Source organism: Balaenoptera physalus, assembly GCF_965194825.1.
Source record: "Balaenoptera physalus genome assembly, chromosome: 1".
In the NCBI taxonomy this organism is placed as follows: domain Eukaryota; kingdom Metazoa; phylum Chordata; class Mammalia; order Artiodactyla; family Balaenopteridae; genus Balaenoptera; species Balaenoptera physalus.
The window spans coordinates 163913620-163925304 of record NC_138882.1 but is presented as its reverse complement, the minus strand read 5'-3'; the positions used below and the strand labels follow the sequence as shown (position 1 = coordinate 163925304).

Below are 11685 nucleotides of genomic sequence, written 5' to 3'. Positions count from 1 at the left end.
CGGCGGCTACAACTACAACGCGAGCCCGGGCGGAGCGGAGGCCCGCGGAGCAGAGGAACATCGCGGAGCAGAGGAGCATCCCGGCCTCCCGGTCCAGGGCGGCGTGGCCCGCGGCTCATGGCCAAAGGAGAGGGCGCCGAGAGCGGCTCCGCCGCGGGGCTGCTGCCCACCGGCATCCTCCAAGCCGGTGAACGCCCGGTCCAGGTGAAGGTGAGGGCCGGGCACCCCGGGTGGAGGGTCAAGGGTGGGCGGCAGGCTGAGGTGGGGGCGTCACGGGATAAACCTGGTTCTGGGACACCTTGGGCTAAGCCGGGAACAGGAGGACCCAGAGGCAGGAGAGGGCCCTGGGGTGCCCCGGAGGCAGGGAGTGATGGAGAAGCTTTGTAGGCGCCGGCCCCCTGTTGCCCACCCCCGACTCTGGGTGTCTCCGGGGAGCGGCCCCACCGGCGGCTCCACGTGGTGCCCGGCTCCGCTCTGCCTAGTCGGTTTCCGTTCCTCTGTGACCAGCCGCTTAATTTTGCTGCCCTAGACGCCAGAGAGACCCCAGAAATCTGGGAAACCCACCTGGGTCCCAAATCTCTCATCCCCTTGCTCTCCACCACCACATGCTACGCCTGCTTCTCAACTCCGCTGTGAGGGCCGCTCAAGTTCATTCATAAGAGCAAGGGCTCTGCTCTTAAAGGAGCCGCATTCCGCAGGCGTTTGTGTGAGTGTAGGTGTCGGCCCGCGCGCGGCGCTTTGCGCGTCTTGACCTTCGGCCCCATTCCCAGCTCTCTGGACATAATGAAGGACCCAATGACATCAGGCGGCCCCAGGGAGGGATCCCAGGCAAAAGATATCCGCCTAGGAGGTGACTGCCTTTTCGTTTTAATTTTATTAACCGATCCTTGGAAGAAGCCTGGGTAAGCAATTATGCTGCTCCCATGTATGAGTAATCTACTTTCCCTGGGCAACCTTAACCTCCCTAGTGCCTCACCCAGAGAGGGTCCAGCCCTGCACCTAGAGGCCCTTCCTCCCCTCTCCAAGATCCCCTGGGAACTGGGGGAGGGGGACAGGGAGAGAGGGAGGGTAGGACAGCTCCTGGGTTTGCCTGAAGGTCTGGCTGCCTCCAGGGGCCAGGGAGGCTCTGGGACAGATGGAAGGAACAGCTGGGCCTACAGCCAGCTGGGCTGGGCCCTTAGGGATCTCTAGAGCCCTCACCCAGTAGGCAGGTTCACTAGCCTCTGAACCAGGGCAGAAGCCAGGGCTGGGCTTAGGCAGCTCTTGACGGCAAGAGGATTTTCAGGTTGTGGCAGCTGGTGCCAGGTGGGGACAGGTCCATTGCTGGAGTGTGCTCCCCCTCCAACTTGGAAAGGAACAGAACTGAGGCCTTGGGGGGAGTCATTAAGTGAAGACGAGCTGATAAGGATCTGGGTTTGGGGTGGGGTGGCTTAGGGGCTACTTCCTCAGTATGGATTCCCCTTTTCCAGATTTTTAAGAACAGTGAATACCTTTCATTTCTTGTGGGAAGTGAGCTCTCCCTGGGTGGGAATAGGGCAAGGCAGACTTGTTCCTCCTGGCAGAGTTCCAGAGTTTCCTGCCTCTGGAAACTTCTAGGATGAAGGCCAGGGTCATGGATCTCTTTTCATTCTTTCCTCTTCTTCCCAGAAGGAATCAAAGAAGAAAAACCAGTTGTCCATTTGCAACAAACTTTGCTATGCAGTTGGGGGGGCCCCCTACCAGGTGACGGGTTGTGCCCTGGGGTTCTTCCTGCAGATCTACCTGTTGGATGTAGCTCAGGTGAGTGAGCTTAGCCCGCTAGGGCTCCTCCATCACCCCAAGGTGGGAGAGACTATGGACTCCAGGGTAGGGTCAGTTTCCCCAACTGTGAAATGGGACTGGGAATCCCTACTCTCCTGCCTCTCAGAGTCACAGTGGATGAGAAATAAGAAGGCTTTGGAGAGTATCCAGAAGGGGAGCCTCTGCCCCAGGAGTCTTAGTGGCAAGGTCAGCTCACTCCTCCTTGCCTGCCAAGAGCAACAGAGCCTGGAGGGGTAGGCGGTGGTGTGATAGAATGGAGCCCGCTGTGAGGTTCTTAGAAGAGACTGGCACACAATGCCCCCAGCTGGACAGCAGTAGCTGGCTTGGCTCAGGGGTTGGTGACTTTGCAAGCAAGGCATCTTGTATTCACTTAATAGATGGGGAACCCTAAGCCCCAGAAAGGACAAATGACTTCATTTAAGCAGCTAGTTTTTGAGCAACTCCCATGGGCCAGGCCCTAAATGGGGTGCAAATATGGGGAACCTGCTGTCAAAATGTAAAAAGTTAGAAAAGTCAGACTGGGGAAACTGCAGTGTGGGAGAGGCCTCTCCAGCTTCCTGGAGTGATAGTAATAGTAGAGCCTTGATGGATGAGGAAAAGTCCAGAGAAACTGTCTATTTAGGCCTAGAAGGTTTGGGGGAAGGGGGATAGCTTGAATGGGTAGTGACAGTAACAGTCTACTTTTTCAACATTTTTTCTATTGATTCCTTTTTCCACATCCAAGATAGAGCTTGACCCTGTGCGACAGGGATCATAACCCCACTATACAGATGGGGAAATTGAGGGCCACTGCGGTGACCCAGCAAATGCCATTTCTGATATCAGGTGGTTGGGGCTTGTGAGAGGGAGGCAAGGAACTGAATTCTGGATTCATTCTAATTGATGGGAGTGTTTTCAAGGGCAGTGGAGGGGAGGACATAAGGGGAAATATCTGGGAAAGTTTCCAAGGAGACACACAGTGCTACTTCTATTGGGAAACTGTGGTTGTCATTATTAACAAGGCAAGTGATGATGCTTAAGGCCTGGGTGGGAGCAGTACAGGGTCCTAATGGCCAGGCTGAAGTGGGGAGGGAGCCCTGCTTTTGCCCGTCAGTGAGGGTGGATGTTGCCCATCAGTTGAAGGATGAGGGAGTCATCTTTTGCCTGTTCCCCATCCCAGGTGGATCCTTTCTCTGCTTCCATCATCCTATTTGTGGGCCGAGCTTGGGATGCCATCACAGACCCCCTGGTGGGCTTCTGCATTAGCAAATCCCCCTGGACCCGCCTGGGCCGCCTCATGCCCTGGTGAGTAGAAAATGCTCCTTCTGAGGTGGTAGAAGGCGGGGCTTCTGACATGTCTGCTACCCCGTGGTCCTTCCACATGGTTTGTCACAGGCTGGGGGGTGAGGAGAAGGAATGATGCAAAAACCCCAGCAAGGCCTCAGCTGCCCCAGGCATGGGCACTGGAACTCCTTCCAGTTCATTCCCAGGCTGGCCGAATTGCTAGACTGAGCAGCTTCCCCTGGCCCAGGCCCCATTCCTCCCCAAGGTCCTTTTCCCTTCCATGAAGCTGGAATTCTAACTTCTCCCGCTCCATCACTTCCCATAATCGTTGAAAGGTTACACTCTGGAGCCAGCCTGCCTCAGTTTGAATACCGACTTCGCCACTTAGAGCTGTACGACCTTGGGCAAGACATTTAACATCTCAGCCTCAAGTTTCTTCATCTGCAAAGTGGGGATAATGATTATGCCTGTCTCACAGGGTTGTGGTGAGAATTAAATTTTTTAATACGTAATGTGCTTAGAACCATTTCTGGCACTTATTAAGTAATGTATAATTTGGCACCCCTGCAGAGTGGCTCCTGGTGGAGGGGTAAGCGTGGAAGGTAAAACCGAGAAGGGACAGCATAACCTCTGGCTCCTTGGACCGTGAGAACTACCTTTTCCTTTGATACAGAGCCTACACGCCTCAGCCTCAGGCTTTGAGGCAAGTCTGGGGGAGGTGGTGCTACAGATCAGATGGCAAAGGCAGGCGCAAGGGACAGGCTGACAGGCCAGAGCTCTGGTTCCCTCCAGGACATCCTGCTTGGTGGTTGGGGGGCAGGGGGAGGACATGCCCCTTTCATCTCTAGCCCATCCAGACTCGAGTGGGCGCCTTCCTGCCCCAGGGGCGCCCATACCTGGTCTCCGGCCTTCAAGGCCTTCAAAGCTCTTCCCACAGTCCCTGCCCCCCAGCACAGCTTCCTTTCCCACGAGGCCCCCCTCCCACTGAAATCCCGCCAGCCCCTGGCAAAGGCCCAGGTTGGGGCCTTTGATCCAAGCTTCAGGGCCAGGGGGCAGGAGAGTCTGCCTTACCTGCACAGGCTGCTGGGGCTCCCGGTGAGCCAGCCCCTGAGACGGGGCCTTGTACCCGCCTCCCTGGCAGCCGGGCAGGGGCGGGGCTGTGCTGCCACATCTCCTCATGAGACACAGCCAATGGCAGGCAGCTGCCCCGGCCAGCCTGAAGCAGCAGCAATAGCAGCAGCCCGGGTTACTCCCAGTCACATTTGGTTCCACAGCCCGGCTGCTTGGATGGAGTGTTTGGTGAAGGCTGCCAAAGGAGCCCTGGTTCTCTGAGGATTTGGGAGGGGTGGGGTAGGGCAAGGGTGGGAGAGCAGAGGAAGCCCTCCCTTGGGGAGGTGAGATCTGAGGACGTCTCGCCCACGCAGGCGCGTGCGGCAACCAGCTTGGTGAAGTAGCTGAGGGCCCTTCAGGCTGCTTTGTGATTCAGCACATGGCCTCAGCTGTCGGGGTGGGAACTCCTGGCGATACCTCTGAGTGGTACCCCCAGCCCTGTCTGAGCGCATGCTGAGCACTGCCGTGTAATGTGCATGACCCTCCTCTTCATCCACCCCCGTTAGGGCCTGGGACCTGGCACCCCTTCTCCTTTCGGTGTAGAAAGAGGCTGGGCCTTCCAGGGCTCATGAGCCCTGGGACCCCCTCTCCTCCCAGGCCTCAGACCAGCCCCTGCCCTCAGCCAGCATTTAAATCCTCCGTTTCAGACCAGGAAGACTCTGGCGAACAATTTCCTGGAGTTCCCGGCCACCCATTGAGAGGCAGAGTGTCAGCAGGGTCACATGGGAGATGCAGCAGGGATGGATTTGAGGTCTGAATCCCAGCCCAGTGCTCTCGGCAGCTCCCTGAAGTCTCCCGCTGAGCTTTCCTGGTGTGATAATCACAGCAAACACTTGCTGTGTCCCAAGAACTGTTCTACATTTTAATATCAACTGAAGTCTCAAAACTACTTCAACCCTGTGAAATAGAGCCAAAGTCCTTACAATGGCCTATTGGGCCCTACATGACCTGGCATCCCATTTCCTGTCCAACCTCGTTTCCTAATTCCATCTCCCATGCTCACGCCAGGCACTCTGGCCCCCTGGCCTCCTTCCTACTCCCCAGGCCTGCTGGGGCACATTTCCCACCTGAGCACTGTTGCCCCGCAAGCTGCCAGGCCAACTCCCTCCTCTCATTCAAGGCCCAGCACAGAGGTCACCTTCTCAGTGAGGGCTACCTTGGCCACCTGGTTGTGAATTGTACCCACATACTCCTAATCCCCTTTAGCCCGCTTTCCTTCTTTTTTTCTACAGCACTTAATCACCGTCTACTATGTTATGTAGCTTTTTTGGTGGGTGGTAGAATACACTATTTAAAACTTTTTTAATTTACCATTTTAACCATTTTCAAGTGTACAATTCAGTGGCATTAAGTATAGTCACATTGTTGTGCGGCCATTTCCAGAACTTGTTCCAAACTGAAACTCTGTACCCGTTAAACACTAATACCCCATTCCTTCCTCCCCTCCAGCCCCTGGCGACCAACTACTTTCTGTCTGTGAATTTGACTCATCTAAGTGGGATCATGCCAGATTTGTCTTTCTGTGTCAGGCTTATTTCACTTAGCATAAGGTCTTCAAGTTTTAGATTGTAGCAAGTGTCAGAATTTCATTCCTTTTTAAGGCTGGCTAGTACATATCTTATGTTTATTTTTTGTTTGCCAACCAGAATGTAAACCCACAAGGGCAATGACTTGTCTGTTTTGTTTACTGATACGTCCCAAGTCACTAGACTAGTGCTCAGCACAGAGTTGGCACTTGAATATTTCTTGAGTGAATGTTGAAGGTAAGGTAGGTGCTATTACTATTATCGTTTTACAGATGTGAAAATGAAGCTCAAAAGTTAAATAACTTGCCCAAGACCAAGTTATTTATAGTTACTGGTAGAGCCAGAACTGGATCCCGGAAGGGTGGCTCCAAAGGCCTTTGCACCATGGTTCTCTGCTGCCTTTCTATACTGATGCCGTGAAGTTGGACCATCCTGAGATCTAACTAGGATGGTGTGGGACTCACACTGTGGGGAGGCACGGGGCCCAGTCCTCCCCTGTGGCTGCTCCAGAAGGAGCACCTTCACCTGGAGCTGGCCTCCCCCACTCCTGTGTATGCACACATGGGTGAGATCCCACTGGGACTGCTCCTCCCCCCCCCCGCCTCCCTGCCCCACCGTCTGAGGTCTTGGCCTGCATTCTCAGCCCCTCAGCCCGTAGAAAGCCCCTGTCTTTGGAGCCTTCACACCTGGGGAGATGCAGGCAAGACTCAGGAGGGTCTGACCTCATACCCCATGCTCAGGATTGTAGGCTGGGGGCCCTGCCTCAGTGTGCCCTTCTGGGCTGGGCCATCAGTCCCTTCCCAGAGACCCTGGGGTGGGTGCATCCAGGGGGAGGAATTTCCTTCCTGCCGGGCACCCTGTGAGGCTGCAGAGCAGTCCAGCCTGGGCCCCGATCCTGGCGTTTTGGCATCCTGCCTCCACTCAAACCCTCCCCTTCCTCAGGATCATCTTCTCCACGCCCCTGGCCATCATCGCCTACTTCCTCATCTGGTTTGTGCCTGACTTCCAACAGGGCCAGACCCTGTGGTACTTGCTTTTCTACTGCCTCTTTGAGACGCTGGTCACGGTGAGTATGGGCAGGGGTGCGGGAAGTCCCTGGGGCCTCCGGGGTTGGTGCCCAAAGCCACATCTGTCTGTCCATCGTCTGACTGGCCGAGGGCCTCTCTTCCATGCCAGTGTTTCCACGTTCCCTACTCAGCTCTCACCATGTTCATCAGCACAGAGCAAAGTGAGAGGGATTCTGCCACTGCGTATCGTAAGTCTCCCCAGCCCCCTGATCCCACCCACCAGGGACCCAGGGGCCCCCACTCCCTGACCCTCCTACCATGTTTCTTCCCTTGTGGGCCCAGCTCCCTGCTCTTGGGAGTGGGTGTGAAACCATCTTAAAAATAACTTATTGCTCTGGTGAGACCAGGGAGGTGGAAGGACCAGGGAGAGGTCACATAGCGAGGCCATGAGTTTAGGCCAAGGTGCCATCTACCCCAGTACCCAGTAACCATCCTGTCTGGAGCTGCTACTATCACCTGTGGCTAGAGCTCGACTTATATCCCTCTGACCTTCCTCCCTGGGGGCCCACAAGCCGTGCGGCCCCTCAAAAGGACTTGCTTTTTCCTGCTCAGGGATGACCGTGGAGGTATTAGGTACAGTGCTGGGCACAGCAATCCAGGGGCAGATTGTGGGCCAAGCACATACACCTTGTGTCCAGGACGCCAATGCTTCTACAGTAGCCTTGGAAGGTGCCAATCGCACGCAGAGCGCCACCTCGCTCAGAGAAACGGTAAGGCCCTGGCAGGGCAGGGGTGGGGGAGATGAGGAACGATGGGGTGATTTTGCTGTTATCCTCAAGATATTAATAATGGCTAGTGTTTGTAAATGTTGGGCATCTGTTATACAAAGTGTTAACATGCCCACTTTGCAGATAAGGAAATTGAAGCACAGGGAGGCTAAATGATTTGTCCAGGGTAATCGAGCTAGTGAGTTGCAGAAACTAGATTTGGGGAGATTTGAACTGTGGGCTCTCAGACTCCACAGCCTGGCCTTCTTAACCTTTTGTTCATCTGGACTTGGCCTTGGGAAGCAGCAGCAGGCCCAGGCTGATTTTCCCATTTCGCAGATAGAGACAGTGAGGCCCCCAGAGAAGGGACTGATCCAAGGTCATTGAGTAGAGATGCTGGGAGCTGAGATGAAATCAGACTGACTGTTTCTCTATGTCACCTTTACTCTCTTTACAGCAAAACGCATACCTGCTGGCGGCAGGGGTCATTGCCTCCATCTATGTCATCTGTGCTGTCATCCTGACCCTGGGCGTGCGGGAGCAGAGAGGTGAGGGGTCCTGGGGAGGGGTGCAGGCCCCCAGCGTGGGGTGGTTTTGTCCCTTTGCCTGGGCCTCAGGCTTGGGGAGGGGCCTTTGCTCCTGCCTCACTGTCCCCTCTGGCCCCCAGAACCCTACGAGACTCAGCAGGCCAAGCCGATGCCCTTCTTTCGGGGCATCCGGCTGGTCATGAGCCATGGCCCATACATCAAGCTTATTGCTGGCTTCCTCTTCACCTCCTTGGCTTTCATGGTGAGTGGGGCCCTGATATGCTCAGCCTGGGCAGGAGGGGGTATGTGGAACAAGGGGTGGGGTAGGCCTCGGACTCAGGATGGGACAAAGCCCGAGGGACAGGTGGAATGGAGGCGGGGTGAGCAGAGGTCCCTGGAGCACGGGGAATGTCATGGAGGCTCAGCTCCGACTACATCACCTGTTTCCTTACCTCTCTTCCCACCACGCTCTCCTGTCCCCCAGCTGGTGGAGGGGAACTTCGCTCTGTTTTGCACCTACACCTTGGGTTTTCGCAACGAATTCCAGAATCTGCTCCTGGCCATCATGGTGCGTGTGGGGCCCCCGAGGGTGGCCGAAGTGGCTTAGGCTGCGAGGTGGTTCTTTGGATAGCCAGAGGACGTTTCCCAGACTGGCCCAAGGTCATGAGGGATGAGGGAGGCTTCTCAGAACATTTGGATCTGACCTACCACTGCTTAGGTAGGACTATGAGAGAAAGAGTTTGGGTACATATATCAAATCTTTATGTTGTACACCTTGAACTAGTACAATGTTATATGTCAATTATATCTCAATTACACTGGGGGGAAGAAAAGAGGGTTTGCGGTTAGATATTCAAGTAGACAGCATAGCAAAAGCAAAGGTGTGGAAGCCAGAACTTCCGGAGCTCTGTGCTCAGAGAAGGCAGGAGAGGAGATTGGGACTCGCTCTCAGTTCCCCTGAAGAGCCATCGAGTGCCTGTCCTCAACTGTCCAGATGTTGTCATCTGTCTCTTGAGCAGGGCTGGGAGCACCTTTAGAGTCCCGGGCAGAGCAGGGGGGATTGCATGGCTCTAACCCACTTCCCTCTCCCCCTTTGCCCATCCACAGTTCTCGGCCACAGTCACCATCCCCATCTGGCAGTGGTTCCTAACGCGGTTTGGCAAGAAGATGGCTGTGTACATTGGGATCTCAGTGAGTGGGGCTGAAGGACAGGGCCTGGGCTGACTTGGGGGCTACTGATGGGAGCCTCCCAGCTGACTCGTATTCCTGTGCCCGCTCCCCTAGTCAGCAGTGCCATTTCTCATCTTGGTGGCCCTCATGGAGAGTAACCTGATTGTCACATATGTGGTAGCTGTGGCAGCTGGCATCAGTGTAGCAGCTGCCTTCTTACTACCCTGGTAAGTGTATATAGGCCCAGCTGGGTATGTTTCCCAGCCTCCCACCCCCCCCTAGTTCTGAAGCTCCTTAGGGAGAATCCTGTGGGGGCTTCTCTCCCTGCAGGCCATTCTGTGGGTCCAGGTTGGGGGTGGGGCAGGTCTTCCCAGTACAGTTGTACAGGTTGTGAACTGCACAACCACATCCAGTCAGGGTGGGAAATGGGGGCTCAGATCTAGCCTGCACTCTATACTTGCCTAGCTGAGCAACTAGATCTGGGGCTACTTCATCTTGGAGGAAGGGGCCTTCTTTTTTTATTCACATGAAGTTGCCCTCTCCTCATTGAACTGTGTGTGAGCTGTGGGACTGCAAACTCTCAGAGGACCAATCTTATTGACACGGACCACATGGGCTAGTGGGGGCCTGGGGTTGCCAGCTGGAAGGGTGCTCACGGCTGCCACCACTGTGTACAGGTCCATGCTGCCTGACGTCATTGATGACTTCCACTTGAAGCAGCCCCATATCCATGGGACCGAGCCCATCTTCTTCTCCTTCTACGTCTTCTTCACCAAGTTTGCCTCCGGAGTCTCCCTGGGCATCTCCACCCTCAGTCTGGAGTGAGTGGGGTGGGGGTCTGGGCAGTGCTGGGCAGGGGTAGGTCCCAGGTGCCCCATCCTCACCACTCCCCTAACCACTGGGTCCCACAGCTTTACTGGGTACCAGACCCGTGGCTGCTCCCAGCCAGCACCTGTCAAGTTCACACTGAAGATGCTGGTGACCATGGCTCCCATAGTCCTCATCCTCATAGGCCTGCTGCTCTTTAAGCTGTACCCCATTGACGAGGAGAAGCGGCGGCAGAACAAGAAGGCCCTGCAGGCTCTGAGGTGAGTGGGGAAGGGACAGGGAGGTGGACGAGGGGACATCATCCAGTCTAAGCCCTCGACCAGTGCCTCCTGGGGCCAAAGCCAGATTTGCCTTCCACACATCTTCCCGGGACAGCTCCTCTGCCCTTTCCCCCAGCTGATTCATCACCATGGCAGTCAACATTTCTTGAACACTTCCGCTGCCTGCCTGTGCTGAGTGGTTTTACATTTATTCATTCAACAAGTACTTAATGGGACGCCCATGTGCCAGGCATTGCTCTAGGGAATGAAACAGATAAATCCCTGCCCTCAAGGAGTTTACATTTTAGAGAATGTACTCATGATCTCCTATGGTCGTCCAACAACCTTGGGTGTCAGAGATTCCTATGATTCCCACTCTGCAGATGAAGACACTGAGGCTTAACCAGGAAGAGTGACAAGTGATAAGGGGCAGAGCTGGGGTCTGAGCCCTGGTGTTCTGACTCCAGAGCCCACACTCTTCACGGCTCTCCTGGTGTGCAGGACCTCAGGTGCGGAGGCCAGAGGGCAGGGTGGAGTGAGTTGTGCGGAGCTCATCAACCCACCCTGGGCCAGGGCGTAGTCCTGGGGCTTGGGATGCCTTGTGGGCTGCAAGGACAGCGAACAAGCCTACCAGCAGTTTCTGGGCTGAGAGTGGGAGTGAGCAAACTATGTCCTGTGATTTAGACCAGCCTGGCAGTCAGCTAAGACCTCAGAGCCAAGATCCTGCGGGGAACAAGCAGGTGGGTAAGGGTGCTTCCTCCAGCCCGTCTCCTCTGGCTTTTGCAGGGAAGAGGCCAGCAGCTCGGGCTGCTCTGACACAGACTCTACAGAACTAGCCAGAATCCTCTAGGGCCTGCTGGGTGGCACGAAGCCACCATGCACAGGGCCTGGGTCACCAGGCCACATGAGGAATCCGGGCCTGCTTGCCTGCTCACTGAACAGCTGGTCTCCAGATGCCAGGAAGGGAGCCAAAGACTCGAGAGTGAGCGACCCAGGACGCCTCCTGTGCCCATCGTGAGGCGGGCTGTTCATACAGCCACCAGCCTCCCTCTGCCCACCCCAGGGGCCAAGCCCAGGGGCTGCTACTGTGAATATGCCACAAGGACTGATCGGGCCTAGCCCGGAACACTAATGTAGAAACGTTTTATACAGAGACTAATTAATAACTTAATGACCATGTACATAGCAGTGTGTGTGTTTGTATATGTCTGTGAGCTATTAATGTTATTAATTTTCATAAAAGCTGGGAAACGGAGCTGCCTGTTTTCTGTCTTTGTCCTGACACTGAGCCCTTCTATGCCAAGGTGCAGAGAGTGAGAGGGAGCGCTCAGCCGCAGGTGCCCTGGGGGGCGAGAATGTGTGTGGAGGTGTGATAACAGCATCAGCTAACATTTACTGAACACCTGTCTGTACCAGGCCCAGGTGTG

At 55.3% G+C, this 11685-nt stretch overlaps 1 protein-coding gene across 10 annotated transcripts; it reads left to right on the top strand.

Annotated features, from left to right (window-relative positions):
• The first annotated feature begins 17 nt into the window (after positions 1-17).
• Positions 18-11513, top strand: MFSD2A (MFSD2 lysolipid transporter A, lysophospholipid). 10 transcript variants are annotated; one of them, XR_014257628.1, is made up of 15 exons: positions 18-210; positions 1648-1779; positions 2960-3084; positions 6642-6765; positions 6876-6954; positions 7319-7476; positions 7931-8021; positions 8141-8262; positions 8485-8568; positions 9108-9191; positions 9285-9397; positions 9848-9991; positions 10183-10258; positions 10642-10767; positions 11045-11513. XR_014257628.1 is itself a non-coding variant. In XM_082442217.1 (14 exons), the coding sequence occupies exons 1-14, from the start codon at positions 118-120 to the stop codon at positions 11106-11108; spliced, it is 1581 nt and encodes a 526-aa protein (XP_082298343.1). In that variant the 5' UTR covers positions 18-117; the 3' UTR covers positions 11109-11513. The 10 variants fall into 10 exon arrangements, 7 of the variants coding, with proteins under 7 accessions (XP_082298343.1, XP_082298342.1, XP_082298341.1 ...); XR_014257629.1 differs by having other exon boundaries at positions 10082-10258; XR_014257627.1 differs by lacking the exon at positions 10642-10767.
• The last annotated feature ends 172 nt before the right edge of the window (positions 11514-11685 follow it).

What these genes read in the sequence shown, in the direction of transcription:
- MFSD2A (XM_082442213.1), top strand. Translation starts at nt 118, where the DNA reads ATGGCCAAAGGAGAGGGCGCCGAGAGCGGCTCCGCCGCGGGGCTGCTG. An exon ending in TCACCTCCTTGGCTTTCATG is followed by an intron (nt 8,263 to 8,484) that starts GTGAGTGGGGCC and finishes CCTGTCCCCCAG; the next exon opens with CTGGTGGAGGGGAACTTCGC. An exon ending in ATCTGCTCCTGGCCATCATG is followed by an intron (nt 8,569 to 9,107) that starts GTGCGTGTGGGG and finishes GCCCATCCACAG; the next exon opens with TTCTCGGCCACAGTCACCAT.